This window comes from Anser anser, assembly GCF_964211835.1.
Source record: "Anser anser genome assembly, chromosome: 3".
Taxonomy (NCBI): Eukaryota; Metazoa; Chordata; class Aves; order Anseriformes; family Anatidae; genus Anser; species Anser anser.
The window spans coordinates 39,374,907-39,386,666 of NC_139722.1; the positions used below are offsets into that span (position 1 = coordinate 39,374,907).

The 11,760-nt window shown below is 44.4% G+C and overlaps 2 protein-coding genes across 21 annotated transcripts in view; one reads left to right on the forward strand and one right to left on the reverse strand.

Moving 5' to 3' along the window:
- Nucleotides 1-11,760, reverse strand: part of GJB7 (gap junction protein beta 7) — a 38,043-nt gene that overhangs the window by 6,315 nt on the left and 19,968 nt on the right. For 5 of the 19 annotated variants that reach the window (XM_083829269.1, XM_083829280.1, XM_083829285.1 and 2 more), the window contains 3 exons: nt 2,475-2,537; nt 1,214-1,366; nt 122-591 (listed from right to left, as the gene is read on the reverse strand). The gene's annotated coding sequence lies outside the window, so the exon portion shown is untranslated. Of the gene's footprint in view, nt 1-121; nt 592-1,213; nt 1,367-2,474; nt 2,538-4,270; nt 8,821-11,760 lie in introns of those variants that run through there. The other 14 variants (XM_083829277.1, XM_083829275.1, XM_083829278.1 and 11 more) reach the window with 12 other exon arrangements.
- Nucleotides 8,774-11,706, forward strand: SMIM8 (small integral membrane protein 8). Of its 2 annotated transcripts, none has more exons than XM_083829306.1 (3): nt 8,774-8,925; nt 9,808-9,949; nt 11,366-11,706. In XM_083829306.1, exons 2-3 carry the CDS (start codon nt 9,830-9,832, stop codon nt 11,522-11,524), a joined length of 279 nt encoding a protein of 92 aa, XP_083685432.1. In that variant the 5' UTR covers nt 8,774-8,925; nt 9,808-9,829; the 3' UTR covers nt 11,525-11,706. The 2 variants fall into 2 exon arrangements, with proteins under 2 accessions (XP_083685432.1, XP_083685431.1); XM_083829305.1 differs by lacking the exon at nt 8,774-8,925 and adding an exon at nt 9,067-9,528.

An 11,760-nucleotide genomic window follows, 5' to 3' on the forward strand; every position in this document is an offset into this window, starting at 1 on the left:
AAGGGGCTGAGTAGCACAGTGTGAAGATGCTACCGATACTGCTATTCGATAAAGCACGGGCAAGGAAACAAAGCGTTCACACGAGCAAGCACAAGCTGCATTCATACATGTCAATACTCACAAACAAGCTGTCCTCCTGAATAGATTTCTTGCTGAAGGAAGGCCTCAAAGGCCTTTTTCTGGGATTTTAAGATGTGCACAGGCACTACAGAAGGAAGACTGAATTTTATTATTCTGTGGAAAACCAGTGTGGCTGACAGCGGGCTTTGCTAATGGCCAAAAGAACCGTGCCCGTCTTTCCTGAGGCAAAAAGCCCAGTGTCACCTACCAACCCATGCTTACAGGCTCCTTAAGAGTGGCTGGAGGTGCACCAGTCCTGAGCTCCCCGCTGAACGAGTGAGGCCAGAAGCTGAAGATAGGCTGGGTCTCCCTGCCCAGGGACAGTGGTGGTCAAGGCCTTGACAAAAATCTTGAGCAGGTCTTGAGCAGTGGGCAAATTCCAGCTAGCCAGAAGACTGGATGGGTGGAATTGCTGCAGAGCTGTTGTGAAATACAGCAACGCACGCTGGCACCTAGAAATCTGGCCCTTAGCTGAGTCAAAGTTTCAAAAAAGACAGCAACAAATGGGTCACAGGGGAATCTGTTTGGCATAAAGGAAATAAAGACCACCACCAAAAATAGAAAAGGTTCTATTGGAAATTGCAAAGGAGACACCAGAGAGTCTACAACAGTCAGATCATTTGCTCCAAGTGCTCAAGAAGAAGATGAATGTGGCAAGAGGAGCAGGAATTTGAGGTTAGATTTACCTCAAACTCTCCATGCACATACATGCACCCCAGCTTGGACAAAAGCTGAAGGTTAGAGATACCTTGACATGCTCTGCTCATTTTTTCCTGACGTAGCAATGATGAGAATGAAAAATTCCCGGACTGCTTCTGCTCCCTGCCAGGAACCGGAGCAGGTAATCCCCTCTCCTCTTCCCCCTCTTCACACACAAAATTTATCCCCTGGATGTGACTTTGACACTCCCAGTGAGACACAGGTGACCCCGTTTCCGTCAGACATGGACATCGTTTCAGTGCTGCCTCAAGCCTGCCCACAAGCTCTGCCAAGCAGACAGAGCAACCCGAGTGCCCGCTCCATCAGCTCCAGGGGTGAGGAATGGAATTCGTTGAGTAAAGTGTTTGGATAACACCACTGTTGCTGAACATACCAAATAATCCTTTCCATTCTTCAGTGAGGTCTACGGAAGGTTGGCTAATGTGCGTGGAGTAATGCATCCGTTGTAGAGCATTCAGAGAATGAGTTCATCTAGATTTCTGTCGGATCTGCTACTTTAATGATGTTAAAAGCAGAAAAGGTATCTCTGTGTAGAGGAAAATGGGGGGAAAAAGTAAGAAAATGCAAAAACAACCTACTCAGAAGAGAGGAAGAGGGGAAAACATCCAAATTGTTAAAGGCACGCAGGGAGCAGGCAGCTCAGAGCAAGCAGGCAAATTACAGGTCGAAGGTGCTGCATTAGTGGAAATGGAAATGGAAGGGTGAGAAAGAGCAGAAAGGATGTGTGTCTGGGAACTGTGGGTCTAGCGCTCGCGCAGGCGAACACAACTAGCCTTGCAGGCTGAGAGATGGAAAATCAATTTCTTTTCTGCTACAAACATTGCTAATGGGAGCTTTCTGTTGCACCTATGGCTTAACCTTGTCTTTCTTTCCTTATCAAAAAAAAAATCATAAATAGTGTAAAATAAAGCAGAGAACAGTAGTAGAGGATCACAGAGGAGAGTATAGGATCATAAAAAAGCAGACTTGGTGGCAATCTTGAGAGGTCATCCTCTCCAGCTTTTATATATATATAGGATTTTTATGTGTGTGTGTGTATATATATATATATATATAAAGTTTAAACAAAACATAATCTCAGCCCTTTTCTTTTAAAACACCGGGGATCAGCTCTGTGTTTTGAGGAAAGGAAGAAAAAAGCATTGGCATGATGATTTCTGTAAATGACCAAACAAATAATGAAACTTAACTTCAGATGCTCGTTTTGTAATTTCACTTTCCCTTTATTTTCTTTGTTTGATGATATAAGGAAGTTTTACTGTTGCTGATCCTTTGTGCTTGTTTCATGGACTACCCACTGCTTCCTTACTGCCTGTCACCGGCCTGAGGTCCACAGGCTCAGCAGCACCGATCCACTTCATTCTCTGCCCCTAAGAAGGCTTTGTCGTGCTTATAGCTCTTGCTGACAGGTGTTTGTTCAGCCTGCTCTGAAATTTATGGAAGCTCCACTCCCACCCTACCGTGGTGCATCTATTCCAGCGCTCTGCTACAGAAGAGGCAGCAGGAAACCTCCTGGGAACGCAGAGGTAGAGTCCAGCTCCAAAGTCACCCCGCTAAGCTGGGCCTGCACCAGCTGTTCACAGTGTTGAGCATCAGCAGAAGGAGCTGAAGAACTACTCCTGCAAGTCACTCACCTTGCAACGCCTTCGCTTCTTGCCCAGTGGTCAGAGTGCTGATATGAGTGGTTTTCCAGGTCCCTATGAAAGAGACAATGAGAAAATATAGAGAGGTCAGAAAACCTAGCCTTCTGTGGTTTGGATAACCCGTCTCTTACCATAAAATGAGTAAAGAACATAGTATTGATACTAGTTGCTTTTTCAGGCTCTTCAGAAACAAGATGGGTAAGGCATTTAATTCTGACAGCCCCAGAGCAGGCAGACGCAGCCCTACCGCCCTGCGGTCTGGGCAGGCTGGTCACTGCCACAACGGCTGTTGTAGTAGGAGTCATAGTGCAGCAGAGCCTGTGGTCCTCAGACTGGTGCAAGCACTGGTTTCCCACCTAATTCATCCTTCAGATGCTTCCAGCGGAACGGCAAATGTAAACCTGCCAGCAATAGCTTGCTTTCCTTTCACAGATCAACCAAGAGCAATCTGTAGACTGTTTGGACTGAACTTCCCTGGCGTAAATCCTTCATTAACGTGTGATAAAAATGGAGTCCTCTCCTCAAAACATCAAGGATCTGGACAGGGAAAACCCGTGCTGTGGAGGAGGAGATGTCCATAAGGGAGGTGATGGGGTTTATCCAACATCACCCGACACATCAGGGGCAGAGCTAAAGAGCCAGGGTCTCCCATAGCCTGGTCCGTTGCCTTCATCTTCCTTAGCTTACTGATTCTAGCCTCTCACTATTTCGTGCCTATTATTAATTTTTAACTCCTCAGAACAAGAAATATGCCCCTATGTAAGCCTCTGGGTACTGCAGTAAGTTATATTAAATGCAGAATCCTGTAAACAATTAAATACTGCTTAAAATAGATGTGGTGTGTAAAAACATCAGCCTAGATATTTATTTGCCAAGTGACTACAAAAGGAAAAGAAAAGACTAGATGGGAAGAAGTTCATCTGGTCGATTTGAGATTTACATCTGACTTTGGCACGGGCTTTCCGAGTGGCTTGGGACAAATCTCTTTCCTTTCTGGGCTTCCCTACCTTAGCTGCCAAACACTCACTTCTCTGAAAGCGCCACATGTAAGTTACGTCTTCAGTAGGCTTCGTAACCTTAAGAATGCATGGTATTCTTTTTCACAGCCAGCAGTGGCAAAATCCCATCTTGTTTTGTGTTTGGGAAAACCACAAACTCCGCTTAATAACCCAGCAGCTGCTGAGAGTGCTGCTTTGCCAGCTGCTAATTGCTGTGGTCTCTCCTCCACAGCAGATGAATGGTTTTTGAGAGAGGGCAGACCCAGTTCACTGTTGTCTTTGTTACTTCAGTAAATTATATAATCTAAAAATATAAACTCGGAAGAATCCAAAATGACTTTAAAAGAAATGGCATCCATATTTCACCCATGCAACTGGTAGAGCATTTTCCATCAACTTCATGCCAAACAGATAACCATCTCTCCCGTGCTCTCAAAAAAAGATCCCTTCCTCTGCAGCAAATGATCTTCAGCATTAGTAAGTATTATTTCTTCGTTCAGGATACTGTTGTAACATTTTGGTCAAATCTTATAAAAATGAATTGAGAAAGCCAAAAGATTTCCACTTGAGCAAGCATTAGAAATGAAGTTATTTGTCCATGGCTACAATGAGTTTGCAACCCTTTAGTAGGTACAAACAAGGCACCGAAAACAGGATTCAATCCGTGTCTCATGCTGGCAGATGGGACACTGCCACGAGGCTGTTATCAAGCCCGTTCAACCTTAAATAAAAAAAAAACAAACTCTTGTTTGGTAAGATTATATTTTATAGCAAGAAACCTGAACTTACCTGTGTGGCTGCGAGCGATTACAGCCGGACCCTCGTTTTCTAGTGGCATTAACCATCAGCGGTTCATTTCCACGAAAGGGAGTCGCTGCTCTAAGCCTTGAGAATGGAAACTGCCCGTCTCCCGGGCAATACAAACTAAACCAGTGAAACGTGATCGCCTCTTCCAGCACACCCTTCAACCCAGAACCGTAACGCGTCCGGTATCAGCAGAAAGATACCAGGAAACCCAGGCATTTGTTTAACGTCACGAGGCTTTATTTTCATCCTTTGAGCGCTCACCGGCGACCGCTCTCCGGCTGCACACCTCCTGCTTTTACGCTGGCAGAGGCAGGAGCTGCGGGCGCACACGCGCTGCAGTCTCAAAGCAGAGGGCAGAGACCGACGATAGCCCATGAGATACCACCAGCCCGAGCACAGAAAGCCTTAACTCAGTAAATTAATTCTTAAAGCCTGCTAAATGAATTCTTCGCAGCACAATTTATGTAGCTTAGACTTACTGGGTCTTCCATTACTGTATGCAACCATCTGAGAGTTTTGTGCAGAGGAGGGTGTCACTAACACACGCGCCTGACTTGGCAGCTCGCTCCTGGCCCCAGAGAAGCCTCTGGGGGGTGACTGAAGGTGCCCGGGCTTGGAGCTCACCTGCTGCTAACACGGGGAGCTGCTGCGGGGTGAGAGCCTTCCTCCGGGCACGCAGCTCGGTGCCCAATAAAAGCCACAGCCGGCCGAGCCAAGTTTCATTCGCATCAGTAATTTAAAGGCCAGAGTGATGGCACGAATATTGTAATTACCTGAAGGGCAATCGCTGCAGGAGCGAGAAAGCTAGAATTTAACTTTACAGCTAGATTTTATTATAGCATTAAAGGCATCTGAGCAATTACAGAGATGAAAAAGAAAGCTGTAAAAGCCCCGGCAGCCCATTCTTTATTAATCAGAAATGCACGGTTATGATCGGGTCACTTAAATGTCAAAGCTGTTTAAGTGTCTTATGACACTGGCTGCTATATCTCCATCCAAACCAGTACATAAATGTTAGGCACTGCTGCTCCCCAATGTATTTTGGTATGCGGTGGTATTTATGTATGAAAAGACAACTCTAAGGTGCAGAAAGTCAAAAAGCACACGGATTACAGAGACAGATGGATTTTATTCTGTTAAACCTATGAAATTTCTACCCTCCAGAGTCCTGCCAGGAGCTGCATTCCCTGACTCCAACTTGATGGGTGCCCAGCTCTGAGCAATAGAGAAAACCCACCTCTGTGGATGTTTCTCTGCTCCTCCTTTTCAGGAGAAACTGTCTTTCTCCTTCCAGAGGGGATGGTCTGGGTTTTTGTTTTATTCTGTTCCCAATTGGAAACAATTTCCCCACTTAATGAAAGTAGAACCCAACAAAATGCATTTTCTCTTCTGTATTGAATTCAGTTCAACAGGCTTATAACCTTGATCAGTAGCTGTAGAATAACAATTGCTTTAATCTTGTCTGGAAAGCATGGCTGGGGGATTTTTCTGTCTCCTAGAGACAAGGCTGGTTAACAAGTGTTTTATAAGACATATACATAATGCTATGAAATGCAAAAGATTTGCTTTAACAGATTCTCATTTTTAAAGTGTTTATTGCCTTAAAACTGTTTTGCATCATCAGTGGTAGGGGCCCAGCAAAGGCATGCTGCTGTCTGAAAACTCTGCTGTCTTTCAGCGAGGATGAGACAAATGAGCAACAGCAGCTGAAAAGCAGCGTAAGGGCTCTTGAGACTGACATGAGCTGAGCAGCGCATACACAGAAAGCTCTCAATGGCACCTCTGTCTATCTGGAGATCTGTTTGTTTCTTCTGCTACATTTATTTCCTCGATATGGCCTGAGTGAAATTACTGTTCCCCTTGCTATTAACTGTGAATTAGGCAGAGGAAGTACCTGTAATTCGTAGTTTTTTGCTTTCCCTTCCCACCCACTGTCCTTTCCCCCAGACTTGTTTAGCTTCTTCTGCCAAAAAAAAAGGTCCCAATTGCCAGCTCTAATTAAAATATAAACTCACAGTGTCTGAAACACTGCAAAAAGCAAGCAAAAAGGCATGCATTTACACAGTACGCATTCGTGTATGAAAATCCTAACAAATACATGGTGGAAATTGCCTCTGCCTCTGCAAGTCACACCTGTGCTGAAGTCCCAATGTTTATACAGAAGGAATAATTTCGTGTCCCTGGCAGATCTGTAACAGTGTGTCTCTAAAACAGGGGTAAGCTTATCGGCAGCTTGAGGCATCCTATCTTCATTTCGAAGACAGTGCGAAGCTCTCCCCTTTGTGTGGCACTTGAAACAAGCAGGAGCTGTGAGGTGAATCAGCAAAGACGCGGCGGCAGGCCGCTGTGCCGAGTGCTGCATTAGGCTGGCTATTGCATGCTAACGAAGTCTGCGGGTTACGGTATCAGATTCGTTCTGTTCTCCACAGAGACTTCTGCGGCTCAAACGATAAGGGGATGCGAGTCTCAGGAAAAGCAGGAGCTGCTATTAAGTTCTGAATGGCCACAGCATACAGCACAATAGTGAAAGCGAAATCCCGAAGGAATTCGTTTAAAAGGAAAATAAATCTCAGTGACAGCCTTGGGTTTTGAAAAGGAAGATTTTGTGTGTGTGCATTGACTTTACAGGAGAGATACTCGGATAATAAGATGATGGCTGACTTGTAAAGACTCAGAAATACCACAGATGTTTACAGTTTTATCCTTTAAAGAACACCTTCTATAAAAAGATGCCAGACAACTTTATAAGCATTGATGGACCGAGCTTTTCAACATCCTGTAGTGTCATACACCAAAATAATATTCACATTGCAGATAAAATAAAACACTCTCCCACAGCCATGAAGCAAAACTAGAAACAGCAAGCAGTCCGAGCTTCCCTCCACTGCAGAGCTAATTTGGATATTCAGCACCTGCATAATGCATGCTGAGCACCAGCACTCACACCAAAGCCCAAACCCGTTTCTAAGCCCCTCTCTTTGTATGCATAATGCCTTATCCCATGACTTTTCCTATGGAGAACATTTTCCCTCCAGCAAGGGGTGTTCTTTGTACAGTGTGTGCTTTTTTCCCCCATCAGTGATGTCTTTGGGTCTTATCTGCCCCTTATAGGAAAGATGGGAAGCGCCAGAGAAGTACCAGCAGCCTAACAATCTCTACCGCTGTCTGCATGGCAAAGTGGCTGTAATTTCTGGCATAAACCCATCCTACCACGACCTGGAAAGTATTATTATGGCCTAGGCTGACTTTAAGGCAGGAGTTTTATCTGTGCGGATGGGGTCAGTTAATGGCATCAACTGCTGCGAAGGGGTGCATGTACTGATAGAGAGCACATGTCTCAGCATGGTGATGTAAAAGTTTTGTGTCCCCATGTAAAACGTGTCGGTTACTTTAGAGATATAGGCAGAATGTCTCCTGCAGTACTGTAAAAACTCTGCTTTCCCTCAAGAAAACAAGATACCCCCCAAAATATAAGGGTTACGCTAAAACTTGATATTAGCATCTTTAAATTACACAAGAACCAAAACAAATGAGAGCAATAATCTTCACCCAGAAGTGACTTTTTTTCTACTCAATGGATTCTAAACAAAATCAGCTGTGTGGCATATGCTGCCTAAACAATAGCTATGAGATTAGCAGATGGTATGTTGTGAATTAAATGTTGACAGAAAACACAAATATACCACTCAATTCTCTCCTGATACCAAAACTTATTTCCTTTTTTTTTTCACCTCGTGATATTTACACACAGTAAAAAAAAAATCTTTAGATATTCCATCAGAAGGGAGACAAGTTAACCTGTGATATCCTACTCTGCCATCTTTCAGAAGAAAAAATAATAAGAATGCAGTTTGTTTATTGCAGAAGAAAACATGGAGCAAGTGTTTCTGCGAGCCTGGATGCCTTTGCGTTTGTGTTCGTGCCCTGTCCGCCACCAAAGTCCTCTCACACATCCTCCAGAGGTGGAAACGTGCGCTGGGGTGGGTGAGTCCAGACACAGCTCAGTCTCTAATATTAAGCACCGCACTGCATTTCTGCCTGCCTACTTTCACAATGGAGGACTAATTTGGGTTCTTTTCTATCATCCAGATAACATTTTTTCCCAAAGTTTGAAATTTTCGCCTTTCTTTGTAAGGTCACTCAAACTGCCCAGAGGCTTGGACACTGGTTGATGTGGAAAGGAAGGCACCGGCAGGCAGACGTGCCCGCATGGGCTTCATTTCCCTTGGGCTTTAGGTAAATTCATTAATTTCACTAATTCTGCAATCAGCAGAAAACAAAACAATGCAGCAAAGTGCCACCGCACCACCGAGATGCCCAAAATCTAGATTTCAGATCCAAATAACAGAAAGGGGAAGCTTTAATTAAAACTTTTTTATTATTTTTTCTGCTCAGACTGACTGCACTTGCAGAGCCACGTGTGCCTGATGGACACACCGGGGAATTTTGGGAGGGTTTGGGGTTAGTTTTGGCGATACTGGCGCCGCCCCAGAGCCGCCCGGGGCCGCCATTTTGTGTGCCCCACCCCCCGCCAGCGCTCAGGGGACGCGGGGCGGCCTCCGCCCAGCAGGGGGCGCGAGCGCGCATGCGCACCCCGCTCCCCCCCCCGCCCCGGGAGGCCCCGGCGGCGGCGGGAGGTGAGCGGTGGGGGAAGGGCGGGGGGAGATGGCGCGCGGCGGCCGTTAACGATCGCCCGCCGCCGTGTGAGGAGGCGCTGAGGGGCGTCGCGCCCGCGCCTCGCTCCTTAGGTTCCAAAAGCGTTTTTTTTTTTTTTTTTTTTGAGAAGGCGGCTCCAGCCGACAGCCCCTCTGAGGGAGGGGGTTTCTGCCCTTTTCCTCGCCGTCCTCAGGGTTTTTGGTGCCCTTGGGACGCCTGTGGGGGGAGTGGGGCTGAGCCGCGCCGCACGCGTGGCGTTGTGTCTCCCTAACCCTGAGGGGAATTTTCCCTCACCGCCCTCCGGGCTGCCCTGGCAGAGGGTTTGGCCGTGGACACGTTTGCACGGATGGCCGCTCGCGTCTGACGTGCCCTTGTGCGTGAAAATGAAACCCGGGGCTCGGCTCGGTGGCTGCCTCCTTGGGGTGGCCCCACGCAGGCTGTCCTGTCACCCCTGAGGTTTAAAAATAAAAATAAAAGAATCTGCCCTGACACTGTTTCTTGTGGCAATGTTCGTTAAAGGTTCTTTCAGACTGTGTTTTGTAGGCTGCTGCTAGGTCTGCAGGTAGCTAACACATTAGCCAAAGGTAAGTAAAAAACAAAAACAAGCCTACGCATACATTTAGTATTTAAAAGTACACGCTTCCAGAAGTGCATTTTAGAATGTGCAAATTTGACAAGATTGAAAATCAGTGTGCTTAAGCAGGGAGTCTTAGGCCTAACACCAGAAGCAGTCAGTATTATATACACAAATTAAAATTCATGTTGGAAGAAGACAAGCTAAGCAGAGTGTGCAGTCATGCTCAGTGTATTTTTATTATTATTTCTAAAATGCAAATGACGTCTATTTTTCATTTTGTTTTTAGGAAGTATTCAACACCAATTACAATGTCTTCCAAAAAACCTCTGAATGAGAATGAAAAACCCAAGGAGAGAAATCCAGGACTGAGGGGTGTACAGACAACTATGTTGTTCAGAGCTGTGAACCCCGAGCTTTTCATTAAACCTGTAAGAAGCTTATTCCGAGAGAAACTAAATATGCTTAGAGAGACACGTTTGCTTTAAAATAATAATCACAATTCTGTGTGCATTATATAACTCTCTTGTTATGCAAACCACCCAGTAAGATAACTAAAAATATTTTTGCTTTTCTTCCACTCTGATTGTTAAGAGCCCAGAATTTGCATTGTTTATTCCAGCTTTTATTTTACTGTTACATTCTCTGATTATTTTGTACCTAGTTGAGTTACTTCAGGAAGAAAGTAATTTGTAATTACTCATGATTTGACAGGTTAAGTAACAGGAGTCCTCTTTAATATTTGAAAAGGAAGAAATTAGAAAATGCAAATTTTTCGATATGAAAGGAGGGGCTTTTTGGTAGCTTTCCATTATTTTGGATTTTTCTTTTTCTGTTTTTAATATGCCAAAAGTTTCAGGAATCCAAAAATTCTAGTGCGCTTTCTTATATCCTTTATAGAACTCTATTACTGTCTATGTTTGTATATGCAGGTTTTTTTTCATTTATTAAATGAGTTAATTTAATTGTCAGTAAAACAGTCAGCTTCATCTTGGTTGATAGGGGGTAGCATAAGTTATTTCACACATTTTGTTGGACTGAGTCACCTGGTTCTGTGCTGTTAGAAAATCTGCTAGCATCGTTAGCTCTGGCACCAATAGACTCGTAACGCTCACAAGGCATTCAAAAAAACACCAAAAGGTTAACAGAATGAGGCAATATTTACCTGTTATTCTTGGTGCAGAGTTTTTTAAAAGTTGTGATGAAGGTTGGTGACATGGCAGGGTACTTTAAAAAGGCTTTCATAAGGGATAATGATGTGATTTAAGTGTATCAGCCAATACTCTTAATTTGTTAGAGTATGTGCTTTTATAATTAAGTTGGTGATGCTCTGCCTTTATTTACATTTGCAGAACCCAGTGAAATCAGGAAGACTGATGAAATTTTGTGCACATAATAAAAATAGATTTGGCGATGATAAGTGATCTGTTCTAGAGAAATGTAATCAAGGTTACTTGGCAGGAGCAGGGTGCATTGTCCCGTTAGTATATCCAGATAAAATCTGGTGGAAGTCTGTAGTAGTTACCTTTAGAAATTGGCTGTGGCCAGTTCATCCATGCTCAAGCAGCACTTGGGACCTGTGCGCTGGGCAGTGGGATGTTCTGCCTCCAGAAATGGAGAGCCCTCTTTTTTAGAGGGAATTCCTCGTGCTACCATAAAATCATGTCTCCCTTGCTGCTGGTCAGAGCCATTTGGAGTAGTCTGAAGGAAGTCAGTGGTCATTGTTGCAGGTATCACAATAGTTTACTCTTCGTTTTGTGCACTAAGATTGAAGAACGTAATATTTGCGGTGAATGAAAAACGTTTTGATTAAAAATCCGTGCTAATTCTTTTTTTTTTTTTGTCAGAACAAACCTGTGATGGCATTTGGACTCGTAGCAATTACCCTCTGCGTGGCCTACCTTGGGTACTTGCATGCAACAGCAGAGAACAAAAAGGACCTCTATGAAGCAGTCGACAGTGAGGGGTCCAGATACATGAGGAGGAAAACTTCCAAGTGGGACTGACGGCGTAAGGAACGAAATAAGCAAGTCATTTACAGAACTTTTTGAGGCAACTACTGTTCTTTCATCTGCCCACTAAAATAATGCTTAAATATCTCTGTTGCCGTTTAATCCAGTTTAGGTGCCATTAGAAAATACTGTGCCTGTACAAATAAATTGTAATTATGATATATACAAACATAAAACTGGTTTTAAGAATTGCCATCTGCGATCTCCACAGTATGCCAGAAGAGACATGA